General features: G+C 44.4%; 1 protein-coding gene across 3 annotated transcripts in view; it reads left to right on the forward strand.

Moving 5' to 3' along the window:
- Positions 1 to 13,468, forward strand: part of raw — a 318,621-nt gene that overhangs the window by 21,487 nt on the left and 283,666 nt on the right. For 2 of the 3 annotated variants that reach the window (XM_070085138.1, XM_070085165.1), the window contains exon 2: positions 9,523 to 12,610. The exons of the other annotated variant lie outside the window; for it this stretch is intronic. In XM_070085138.1, coding sequence (XP_069941239.1) covers positions 12,579 to 12,610 — 32 coding nt within the window. In that variant the 5' untranslated portion in view covers positions 9,523 to 12,578. The remainder of the gene's footprint in view (positions 1 to 9,522; positions 12,611 to 13,468) is intronic. 3 annotated transcript variants of the gene reach the window in all.

The following is a 13,468-nucleotide window of genomic DNA, read 5'->3' on the forward strand; positions in this document are numbered from 1 at the left end:
TTTGAAGGGGAATTCCATGATTGGGTGAAGGGCATATATAATGTATGCATATTACTGACAGCTCAGTGACGCTAACGTATGGTGTCCTTGACATACAGCTAAAATGACGAATGCAAAGTGTGCGGGAGACTTGTCAGTAATATGTATACTTATATATATATATATATATATATATATATATATATATATATATATATATATATATATATATATATATATGTCGTGCCGAATAGGCAGAACTTGCGATCTTGGCTTAAAAAGCAACGCTCATCTTGCCATATAGGACAAGTGAAAATTTGTGTATGCAATAATTTCACCAAAATCATTCTGAACCTAACGAAAAAAATATATTTGATTGTGTTTGTTTAGTACTAAATTATTGTAAACGTATTTAAAATATATTTAGTTGGGTTAGGCTAAAATAAATTGCTCTTGTTATAATAAGGTTAGGTAAGTTTTCTAAGATTCTATTGGTGCAAAATTAAATTTTTTTACATTAACATTAATGAAAAAAATATATCTTTAAAGGTATAAGAGAAAATTTCAGAAAGGACTTAATTTTAAATGAGTTCTTGCTAATTGACCAGTTTTACACATTCGGCACGACATATATATATATATATATATATATATATATATATATATATATATATATATATATATATATATATATATATATATATATGAATATAATGCAAAGAATTCGTAGTTGGGAAGTTAGGAGGAGGTGCAGGATTGTCAAAACTGTTGTCCAGAGGGCTGAGGAAGGGTTGTTGAGGTGATTCAGACATGTAGAGAGAATGGAACGAAACAGAATGACTTCGAGAGTGTATAAATCTGTAGTGGAGGGAAGGCGGGGTAGGGGTCAGCCTAGGAAAGGTTGGAGGGCAGGGGTAAAGGAGGTTTTGTGTGTGAGGGGCTTGGACTTCCAGAGGGCATTTGTGAGCATATTTGATAGGAGTGAATGGAGACAAATGGTTTTTAATACTTGACGTGCTGTTGGAGAGTGAGCAAAGTAACATTTATGAAGGCATTCATGGAAACCAGCAGGCCGGACTTAAGAGTCCTGGAGATGGGAAGTACAATGTCTACACTGAAGGAGGGGTGTTAATGTTTCAGTTTTATAACTGTAGTGTAAAGCACCCCTCTGGCAAGACAGTGATGGAGTGAATGATTATATATATATATATATATATATATATATATATATATATATATATATATATATATATATCTATATATATATATATATATATATGCAATAAGATCACAGTAAACAGGTGATTTCAGAATATGCAAAACAACCACTCTGAAAGAATATAGAAATTCCAAGCGCTTTCGTGACTACTCACATTATCAAGGAACTATGAAAGTAAAGCATCCAAGGAAGCTATATAAGGGGTCTGGCCAGCACCTCACTATCAGATCCCACAACGGTTAAACACCTGACGCGCGCCGACCCAACTTGGATAGGGTGAGTGAGTTGTTGGGTCGGCGCGCGTCAGGTGTTTAACCGTTGTGGGATCTGATAGTGAGGTGCTGGCCAGACCCCTTATATAGCTTCCTTGGATGCTTTACTTTCATAGTTCCTTGATAATGTGAGTAGTCACGAAAGCGCTTGGAATTTCTCTATTCTTTCAGAGTGGTTGTTTTGCACACACACACATATATATATATATATATATATATATATATATATATATATATATATATATATATATATATATATATATATATATATATATATATAACTGACGTAGCTGGAGTTACCCCTCCCTTTTCTTGGATCAAACCTGATTACCTCCTATTTCCCAGGCGTTGAATGACTTATGGGGTCTGCACTTTACAGTGAATAGAGAATAACAAGACAAATGGCCAGCAGTCATGATTATGGGGGTCTATAGCCTTGAAGGTCATGCAGCGTCTAGGGAATGGAGAATAATAATTTTTGATCCAAGAAAAGGGAGGGTAGTTTCAGTCTCTTGGATCACATTCCCTTTACTGACACCCACCATCCTGAATGTTCCTTAATAATGCACAATCACCTCTGCTTTTGACTTGAGATATAACACATTTTCTCCTGTAGTTCTTATTTTAACAAGTAATTTAAAGTGTGCAGTTTTGGGCTTACCATATCACACAGGCCGTGATGGCTGTGTGAGCCAGCTGGACGCCAACAACAACAGCCTGGTTGAGTAGTCAGCAAGGAAGTCTGGCCTCGGGCCTGTAAAGATAGCCAGTATTGTATTAATGCGGCTTTGTCGTAGACCGGGTAGTTGGGGCGTTGAATTACCAGGACCATTAACAGATAGATCTTTCTGTCAGACATTTCACAGTTTGTTCATGTTGGTCGTACAAGGTTAAGTATTGGGTTTAAACAACCAGCCACGTTGCACAATGTTGTTGAGCGTTGCAGACCAACTTTTTTTTTGGTAAGGACATAGTTTTGCATCACAGGGTGAATTGCAGTTGCATCTGATCACTTTCGGTAGAGCCTCTGGAGCTGGTGGTAAATCTGTTCGTGGTTCAAGTCAATCATTAACCAATATCCATTCTTAATCTTCTGGTTCCAAGCGCATATTCAGGAACAGCAGAACTTGGAAATGAACACAGGGGCTGTGATACCTTGCTGCTCCAGCTGTTGGTGGCAGTGTGTGTGAACCTGTACAAAAGAGATGCATGCAGAAACTTTCTCATGACATTGCGGGTAACGCAGTGGATCCACTCTTTCACTTAGGGCAACCATTGTACAGGCAGACAAGCGCCCCTTCTCCAGCTGTGGTGATCTCATCTGTGCTTGCTACTTGGCAGAATACTTCTGCGTGCTTCCTTTTACCCTGTCCCAAACAGGTTAGATGTGTCACAGCCACAGAATGCATGTACAAGTCAAAGTAAAGTTTGACGTCTCTGGACCAAAAACAAACTGTAGCCAATGATTGTTCCAGATTTTGAGTCTGACTTTTTCTGACCTGTAGAACCGACAGAAGGACCTAAAATCAGCTTGAAAGTAATGACGAGAGGTCCATATCCCCTCCAACAACGGTTGTGGCACAGGTGGGAGCAATTTTTACTGTTGGATAATTAACCCATCGTCATCATTTGCGTGAATGGTCTCGACTTCACCAAACATGACATTGAACCTCTGTATTGTTGGTCAACTGTTTTTTTTTCTCTGTTTTGATGGGCATCTCATTCCTCCACAAAGCTCAGTTTGAGACCGGCATTACCTCTCGTTCAACGAGAATGTATTAGTCTTCGGGGATGAACTGGTTCCACATTTGTACGTTCTAGTAACAGTTAACATACATACATGTATTTCAGAGTCAGAATAATGTAGCATCACATGGCCATAGCAGTCGCTGGAGTAGTGTGTCGCCATCAAGGAAGTAACTTCATTTCTCCTTTGGATAACGGGGGCATGTCAGCCTCTGGATGTGCTGTCCAAATCGCGTTAGCAGTGCTGATTTATTGACTTCTCGAAGAAGTTTCCATAACTCGAAGCTGAAGGGTAGCCATACAGCTCATAATTGAATATATCTACTTAGGGTCCGTTGTCATGACCTGCATCTTTTTCTTGAACATATGCCACAGCTTCGATGCTGACTGTTGACTGTGATTTTTTAAAACACATTTCTTTTACTTTGTTCGCATTTACAGATTTGTCGGCCATAACACCAGTGATGTTACGCAGCTCCACAAAATGGGTTTCTGTCCACAAGAAACTCGAGGAGACAAATTGTATCCTTGTTGTCTCTTACCAATCTTGTTTTCGTCATACTTTTCGATGATTCGTTTGTCCGATATTCTGTATTCATTACCTTTTACGTGAAATTAAAATCAACACATGGTGGCATAAACAGGAGTGCTGTACCTGTTGGGACTCTGCCATTCCCTGACCATGTGTTACCCCTGTGGTTTTCATGGTTCTTAATAGCACCAAAATCTGGTAACTCGACCCAGTATCCTTCTCTTCGTGCAGTAATACGGTGCCTACTTTGCAAGAAAGCAAATAAATCTGGATGCTGTCTCTAGAGTCGGATCATCATTGGTAAGCAGGTAGATTTGCACAGGGTTTGCATGCAAATTGTGTCCAGCAGGTGCGAAATAAGGCTGCAATTCTCGAAGAAAATTAAGATGACTTAACCGGTTACTCTTTCTGATTTTATGAAATGGCTAATCGCATCAATAATCTCCAGGTTGTCTGTTACACTGAGCATCTATCATTCCATGAGGTATTTTTCGACATGTGACCAAAAACAAAATAATATTTTTCGACGTTTCAGTATTATTCTAGGAAAATAAAATTCCTATTAAGGAAACAGATGCGTGCTAGACTACATTAAACAGAGAAAACACTAGTAATAATGAACATGAAGCAATGATGAAGGAAAAACGTATGATCCTTACGGATCATACAGCGCTGGTTGAATGGAATTCAGTCTTATTTTGATCCGGGGAAGGATAGGTATCTATATTGTCCAGAAAGACAGTATATACCTGCAAACAGTTCTTGGCAGGAAAAAGTCCCAATTTTTAATCTTAAAAACTAAAAATTGAAATGTTCCACCGTTCTTGTGTGTGTGTGTGTGTGTGTGTGTGTGTGTGTGTGTGTGTGTGTGTGTGTGTGTGTGTGTGTGTGTGTGTGTGTGTCGATATGGTTTATGGAATAAGTTACCACAGGAATTATTTCTCTTGCAGTTTATTTCGCGTCAAACCACAGATTAACTGAAGTGCCGCTTGAGGGAGAGACGATGGTGACGCTGTGTGGAAAAAGACACGTATGTACTCTACAGGACATGTATTAACGGAAACATTTCGCCACCAGTGGCTCCATCAGACCTAAACACTAGTGGCGAAACGTGTCCTTTAATAAATGTCCTGGGTTGTACGTAACATTTTGTGTATCTTGTCGGTATCATGGGCCCATTCACTTCCAGTTCAGCTGGTGTGGGAAGGAAGGTGGATGCTGGAGGGGTGGGGGGATGGCCTTAGACTGCTTAGAGGAATTGGTTACCTCGGGGTACGCTTGACCTGCAGGGCACGCTTGACCTGCAGGGCACGCTTGACCTGCAGGACACGCTTCACCTGCAAGGCACGCTTGACTTTCAGGACACCTCGCCTACACTTCGGTGCAGACACCACCACCACCCCCACATCCACCACCAACACACACCCACCTATTGCAACCATGTACTACAACGTACTGCTGTACGCTGCTAACATTACAGTGAAGGCCTGTATGAGAGTGTACTACCATGTACAAGAGTGCAGTACAATGTACTATAATGCATTGCAATGCACTACCGTGTAGTCTGGCTACTTGCAATTTCAACATCACCTTGCTTGACACCCGCACCGTAAGCAAGTTGGCGAACGGGGAGTGACTGCTACTCCCTCAGTCCACTCCCCTCACCCCTCGCCACAACCCCTCACCCCTTCACCTTACCCCCCACCTATCTCCCCCTTCCTTTCTTGCCTTCCCTCTTATCACACCCACCATTCTCTTAATTAATATTATCTTAACTCTCCCATTTTCTGGATCTGGTTTGGTAATAGCTTGTCGTGATGTGGAAGGAATCTCGAGGAAAGCACCGACAGTGCTATCTGCACCTCTACCTATCCTGGCTATTACATTGTTCATTTTCTTATTCGCTTCTTAGCGTCAGTTTTTTAACGTTCCCCGTGAACTTGGCTTCTGTTTTCTTTATCTTGGATTATGTTACATAAACGTTTGAAAGAGGTTAAACCACAAATAAGCAATTAGAAAAACTAACTCCACTCGCCTGACAGAGCAGTGACTTAGTGGTGCAAGTGCAGCAGTAGCTTAGTGATGCATGTTCAGCAGTGGCTTAGTGATGCATGTGCAGGAGTGGCTTAGTGATGCGTGTGCAGGAGTGGCTTAGTGATGCGTGTGCAGCAGTGGCTTAGTGATGCGTGTGCAGCAGTGGCTTAGTGATGCATGTTCAGCAGTGGCTTAGTGATGCATGTGCAGCAGTGGCTTAGTGATGCATGTGCAGCAGTAGCTTAGTGATGCATATGCAGCAGTGGCTTAGTGATGCACGTGCAGCAGTGGCTTAGTGATGCACGTACATTAGTGGCTTAGTGATGCACGTGCAGCAGTGGCTTAGTGATGCACGTGCAGCAGTGGCTTAGTGATGCACGTGCAGCAGCGGCTTAGTGATGCATGTGCAGCAGTGGCTTAATGATGCATGTGCAGCAGTGGCTTAGTGATGCATGTGCAACAGTGACTTAGTGATGTACGTGCTGCAGTGGCTTAGTGATGCACATGCAGCAATGGCTTAGTGATGCGCGTGGAGCAGTGACTTAGTGATGCACGTGCATTATTATGTTTAGGGGAGAGTTCTAAACCCATAGAGGTAATACAGCGTTTGAGGGAATGGGCGATAATTAGGTTCGATCCTAGGAAAGGACAAGTCCCGATTCCTTGGTTTAAGAGCACCTTACCACCATTAAGGAACCTGCCTTAATGTATATACAGATAAACATGTGCATCGCTTGTGTTGCCAGGATGCAACCTCTCGTCACTGAAGAATTAAGGCAAACCACCAAGACCCCCAACAACTCTTCAACTATCACAAAATTTAAGGAGAATTTAGACCACTTTTCAGTCGGTCCTGGACCTGTATTTCCTGGGTCATTTCGTCTGCGATTATAACATACCCAGGGAGGATTGACTGGATTGGGACAGGCTGAATTGAGATAAGTAGACGACACGAAGACGAGAGTTATGAATCAGCAACTATAAACGAAACTGTGCACGCGTAATACAGACTGAGTGACAAACTACAAGTGTCAACAGAAAAAAAAAGATTTAAAGGAAGAGGGGGGTCACATCACAGCAAATATGTATATCACTGGCCTAGAGGAACAACCGCAAGACGCCAACAGCCTATGCGAGGCTAGCAATTTTCTTAACAGAGAATGTTCTGGGTCTTAGTACACAACGTACATAAAGTCCATCTTAAAACATGCAGCATAACTTAGTCCCCGTCTGATTAATCATGTTGAAAAGCTTGAAAAGATACAAGTATTTGCAGCAAGACTAATTCTGTAAGTTACAGGACTAGAGAGGACATGAGTACAACGGAACTCGGGAATAAGGTGATGATGCAAGGCCCAGACATAAGGATATACGGAATGTTATGAAGCACTTCGTTTTCTCATTCGAAGTAGTAGGGAAGTGGTGTGAGCTGGACCTAGATGTGGTTGAGGCAAAACTAGATACCTAGTTTTATTAGCAGTTAAGAGGGAGCTCAGGTGGCCAGAGGCCAGTAATGGCGGTCGTTGGTGTTTAAGAAGCTGGGTCAGGAGCTATGACCCGACCCATGCAAACAAATCGGTGCTAACGAACACCCTTAGCCCGCCCCCGACACACACCTCCAGAAGATGGTGAGGTTTTCCCACTGCTGACCTCAGAGGCAATGAATTTGTATCCTCTCCCACTACCCCACCCCCCTCTCACCAACTACAACCACCACCCCCTTCACCTACCACCAGCAATCCCACCACCACCACCACAACCAGCACTATCACAACCGCCACCACCACCTTCGTCCTGTGACATGCCTGTAACGCTTTCGAGGGCTCTCTCAGCCCGGTCCGAGGTTACCCGGAGGTTATCAGGAGTCGCTTCTGGAGGTCACCGCTCCCCGCGACCCTGTCCCAGACCAGGTCTCCTGGTTGCAGGCCTGATCCATCAGGCTGTTGGTGTCCGCATGCCAACCTATACACTACAGCCCGACCGATCAGAAACTGATTTGAGGACCTTCTCGAGTTCCCTCGAAGACAGCCAGGGGTCTGTTGGAATCTGTTGAAGAGAGGCTGAGTATATTCTATTTCTTGAAGAGACTGGCTTTGATGTAGGCAAGACAGATTTCTTGAGGTCTGGACTGAGCATCATAAATATGCTATAACTACTGACCAGGGCTTGTAAGCTAATCAATAACATTGGAACTACCCTTCTCTTATTAGGTAAAAGAACACAAGTGCAACTATTGCGACATTTTATTGTGGCAACGTTTAGCTCTCCATGAACTTTGTCAAACAGTTACGGCTTGAGACAGCGCCTGGAGAGCGAAACGTTGCCACAGTGAAATGTCGCAATAGTTGCACTTGCGTCCTTTTACCTAACATATTGTCGATAATTTTACCAACATTATTACCCTTCCTCTTTACCTCCCATTACCAGGCTCGGTGCAACACTTAAAGGCTTCATGCTTCATCTGGAAATTAATAATCCTGTCGAGGAAGCCAGTCCTTAGTGTATCCCTCCCAAGAACACAGAGAAAAATTACTTTCTTGCAATATGCCGTTTAGTGAGATATTTTCGAGCATTCTCCTATACAGTAAGATGCATCCAATACACCCAGTACAGTAAGATACACCAAGCTTTGTTGTGACAATGTAATATATATATATATATATATATATATATATATATATATATATATATATATATATATATATATATATATATATATATATATATATATTACACGTGTGTAGAAGCAATGAAATGTTGTGGGTTCGATCTTTAAGACTGGTGCTTGCCAGGCTTACACACTACCAATAGGACCACGGATGTTCCTTTCTCTTTTCTTTTTTTTAGTTTTGGGAGGATTAGTGTGCGTGCATGCTCCGGCGTATGCGTGCGTGCGCTTGTGCGTGACAAGGAAGAAGGGTGGTGCCTGCCAAACGATGTCATAATTAAAACCAGGTGTGGCTTGTTTACTGTGTGGGTGTTGGAGGCTAGGGTGTAGGCAGTGTATGTGTGTGTGTGGTGGGGGTGTGGAGAGAAGGGAGGATGGCAGAGTGTATGTATACCTTGGCGAGCGAGGTGTGGGTGTCGCATGTGAGTGAAAGGACTGGATAATCAATGTGTTCTCAACTAACTCATTAGTTGCGTAGGATAATAAATGTGTTTTTCAACTAACCCATCGGTTACGGATGAAAATAGATTAGTTTTCAGTCCGTCCTCGACTGTTATCAAGTCGCGACTTGATAATGATCAAGGACAGACTGAAAGGTGGTATTCTTTAATCTCCAGCTGATGAATCAGTTGTGAATTGTTGCAGCTACGGTGTTGTGATTTGTTTCCTTAATGTTGACTAGGGTAGAGGTGGCTTAGCATAATGTTAGTGGATATTGCTGGGGTGTTTGGATAATGTGCTTGCAGGAGGCTGCGTATACTAGTGAGAAAATATCAGTGGGAAAAAAAATATGATCCGAAGATAAACCATACCACGGGTGGGGATAGAACCCGCGACCAGAGAGTCTCAAAACTCCGAAGATGTGGATGTAAACTCACGAAAGTGGTCAATTTTTTTTTGTCTTTATTTTCGTAAAGTGTTTCTAGTGTATGAAACTTGTATTGTATTCAGTATGCTTATACACCCTATCGTTGAGCATGCAGTTTTGTGGTTCATTTTAGATTTCGTGTGACTGTTTTAGATTTCACGTGACAGATGTTGGAGATCTAATATACTTTGCTTTCCCCGCCAGGTGGAAGAGGTGGAGTAGCGAGGTGCGGGCGGCGGGAGTGGCCCCGCCCACAGCTGTCAACAGGGATATGGGCGGTGGGCGTGGCGGGTTGAGGTAGGCAGTAGGGCAGGCAGTGTCCGCAGGGAAAGCTCCGGGGGTGAGCGGGTCCGAACACCACTGAATGGTGAACCTCCCTGCCACCACTACCACTACCTAGCAGGTGCTCACCGCCACTGCCACCACCTGTTGTCACCATATTAACACTACCACCACCTGTGCCACGTACACCACCACTTGTTCCACGTACGCCACTACTCTTCCCCACCTACACCGCCACCACTTGCCTCCTACGACCACTACCAGCTGTGATTCAGCATCATTCATATACCACCTGCGCTTGTAGCTGGTGTTTCTTAGTAACTTAACCACCTGTAGCTTAAAATCACTAATTTCTTCACTTTGGCACCTCAACATCATCTCCTGGTTCCATATACCACCTGCTGTTCCCCAGCGCCACCTGTTATCGTCTGTACCAATTGATTGCTGGCCATCTGCTCCAAAAGTGGTATCACTGGTGACTCCCACCACCACACCTGCCCTCATTGGAACCCCTGGCACTTTACACACCTGTCGTTATTACAACCCCTGGCACTTCTGCACACCTGTCGTTATTACAACCCCTGGCATTTTACACACCTGCTGTCATCGCAACACCCCTGGCACTCCTACACACCTGCCATCATTCCGACCCCTGTCACTCTTACACGCCTACCGTCATTGCAGCCCTTGGCACTCTTAACACACCTGCTTAAAAAACCTCCTGAAAGGTGACATTGAAAAAAATCAGGGAACTAGAGAGGTTAGGACAAGAAGAGAAGAGATGGTGAAGAGGGTTGTAGAGAGGCCCGCCAGCCAGCTGCACTGCTATTATTAATGCCTATGGGTGCCTTCCGGCATGCCTGACGGTGGAGGCGTTGAAGGACCCCCACAAACATGCACAACACCTTGACGACGGAGGCGCTGAAGGAGAAGGTCCCTTCCCCCTCAAACACACACACCGCCTTTTCTCTCACTCGCCTCACCCTTTCATAACCACATCATCCAAACACACACCGACTTTCTTTGACATTCCTGGGATCTCTCACAGTGTTATCAGAAAATCACAGTTTTTGTTTAATTTTTTTTCGTGTCGTTGATATATTAACGTAAGTGGAAGCGTTGAGGGTGCATCAAGGCGTGAATATAGTGTTGCGAGGGTGAATCAGACGGTGAGCATAGTGGAAGAACATTTTGAAAAGTGAGAGGAGTGTCTAAGTGAATTGTATTCAAGGAAGAGGGAGTAGCGTGTAAGACTGTGAGGAAACAAGAGTGAAATCCCTTGCCAATGGGGCCAACGATGGGATCATTAAAGTGCCATTTGGATTCCCCGCTGCACAGTGCCATCTGGATCTGCCGCCACTGGTGCCAAAGAGAGGATCATTAAGTATCATCTAGATCCCTCTCCACTGCGGCCAACGAGGGTAACATTAACAGTGCCATTTGGATCACCCGCTACACTCCGGCCAACGAGGGGATCATTAACATTGCCATCTGAATTGGCCCGCCACTGTGGCCAACGAGGGAGGCATTAACAGTGCCATCTGGGAGGCTGAGCTCATCCCTCAGGCCCGGTAACTGGAGCTGCTGCTGCCATTCCCTCACCACCTTGCACGCAGCTGGTGCTCCAATACACTCTCACCCCGTCCCCTCGTCCACCGAACCTTGTCCACCGTCCATGAGGGGACTTGTCCGCCGTTGCACCGTCCACTACCACCCCTCTTATGCTACAATCACCACCACCACCTGTTAAAAGCTTAGTGACGCAGAAACGCAGCGTCATGCGTGTGAAGCACATCACTGGTACGCGTGGTATGCGACATGTTTTGACTGTGTTTTGGTGACTTCGATGTAGTGCCATGCCCGAGGGCGACTCCTCCGCATATCTAGTGCCATTCGATGTGTGTCGTCTGCAAGAGATGACGTGATGCTGCCAACGTCTGTGCCATAAAACGTCGCGATGCAATATCCTAGAAAGAATTACTTTCTGGTGCCAGTCGTCACCAAGTCTGTGTTGCTGCACACTGGATAACCAAGATTCTCATCAGGTGGAGTGGTGTCAGTCACCAACAGGTGTTTTGCGCTGGTGCCTCAATCAACCTTATACCACCGTGACTGAATGAGACTCAGTCTAGTAGCTCACAGTTCTGTCTTGGTGACCTTGTGAAGTGTATGTGCGCGCTTGGCGCTCGGGTGCCTTTGAGTTGACGCTATAAACTTTGTGAAATCTTGATACAGTTTAATTTAATATTGATGTAAATTGGGTGAGGTGTCTTTGACTTGGCAGCTAGCTCATTGACTAGATACAAGACATTTCTATTATTTGGTAGCTCTGTACAAATTAAAATAATTATATTCACACTACTAACAGTAATAATAGTAATATAATAAGCTAACGTGTTACTGTCGTTGTATATCATATAATTTGTCACGTTTGATAGCAGATGATAAGAGAGAGAGTTGATATTACAGTGAAAATGGGGAAACTTTATAGGAGGTCGGCAGGTGGTTCAGAGCCCACGTAGTGAGGTAACAATACTACTCCACTTGTACTGGGAGCGACGCCCTGCCACGCCCATACTTCCCACGCTCACTACCCACGCCTGGCCCACGTGCCCAACCCACGCCCGCACCTGTGCCAAGTTCCTCGTTTTGCGTGTGCCCCGTTAACTAGCCGAGGATCCCGCCCACTCCCGCCAGCTTCAGTAAAGTCCCATCGCCGGTTTTGTTGAAGCCCCGTCCCCTGCACTCCCACCTGCATACCTGCCCGCCCAAACACGCCCGCCCGCATGCCTGACTGCCCAAACACGCCTGCACGCATACCTAGCCGCCCACACACCCCAAGGATCTCGGGCGTACCCCTTACGCCCACATGCGAGCCTAGCTACACTGCGGCCCCACACACCCGCACGCCCACGCTTGCACGCCCACTCACCCATGGCCGCGGCTGAGTGAAAGGACGCGAGGGCCGCCCATGAAGGATGTCTGCGCCGGTGTACGGCAATGTGACAAGGTAAATAAAGTATTCCTGGTAGGATGCTGTTTCAGGATGCCCTTTGTCGAGGATCCTACAGTAAATGTGGAGAAATTTTCTCCAACCCCCGGTGGGGGCGTCGACCCCCTGTCAAAGGGGCTAAGAGTAATCCTGGTAGGCTTACTGTTGTATTATTATTGTATTGCGCTCTTGTATTGTGGTACGTCACTAATACAAGAGCGTAAATTAATGAAGATGTGTATTAATCAGGATGTTTTGGCATTTAAGTATTGCAACAAATTTACTTTTAGTTTATTAATATATTTCTATATAATAAGATAAAAAAATTGCGCCTGTGATGTTAAATATCCATTTTCACATTTTAACAGAGAATGAAAGGATGTCTTTTTTTATTAAGATGTTGAGTTAACCGAAAATTTACTGTTATTGCAAAGGGTTTAGCGCTCCCCATAATAATAATTGTTATTACTGATTCATAATTCTTCTCCTAATGCTTCCGGTGTCTTCTCTGTTTGCTGTTTTAGCTCTTTCCAGTACATGGGTGACCCTGGTCGCAAGGGAGCGGCCAGTGTTTTCGCTCTGCCGATACTAACGATGTACTTTTCTGTCATGCTAGAGACCATAGCTGGCCCATAAGCTGGTCCTCTGCTAAAACTGTCGATCCCATTTCTGGCCTCCACAAACTCCACTTCTTGACTTGGCTCTTATACGCAACATTCTTAACATGAATCTCAGTCTCTTGTCTTGTTTTCATTGATGCTTGCCTCACCCAGTACACCGTAAACTGTTTTAATCTTCAGAACACAGATTGCTTGATCTGATCACGGTTGCCTCCTCTTCTCTCGTGACATTGGCTGTCTCCAACTACTGTCATGA

This window comes from Cherax quadricarinatus, chromosome 1 (assembly GCF_038502225.1).
Source record: "Cherax quadricarinatus isolate ZL_2023a chromosome 1, ASM3850222v1, whole genome shotgun sequence".
Taxonomy (NCBI): domain Eukaryota; kingdom Metazoa; phylum Arthropoda; class Malacostraca; order Decapoda; family Parastacidae; genus Cherax; species Cherax quadricarinatus.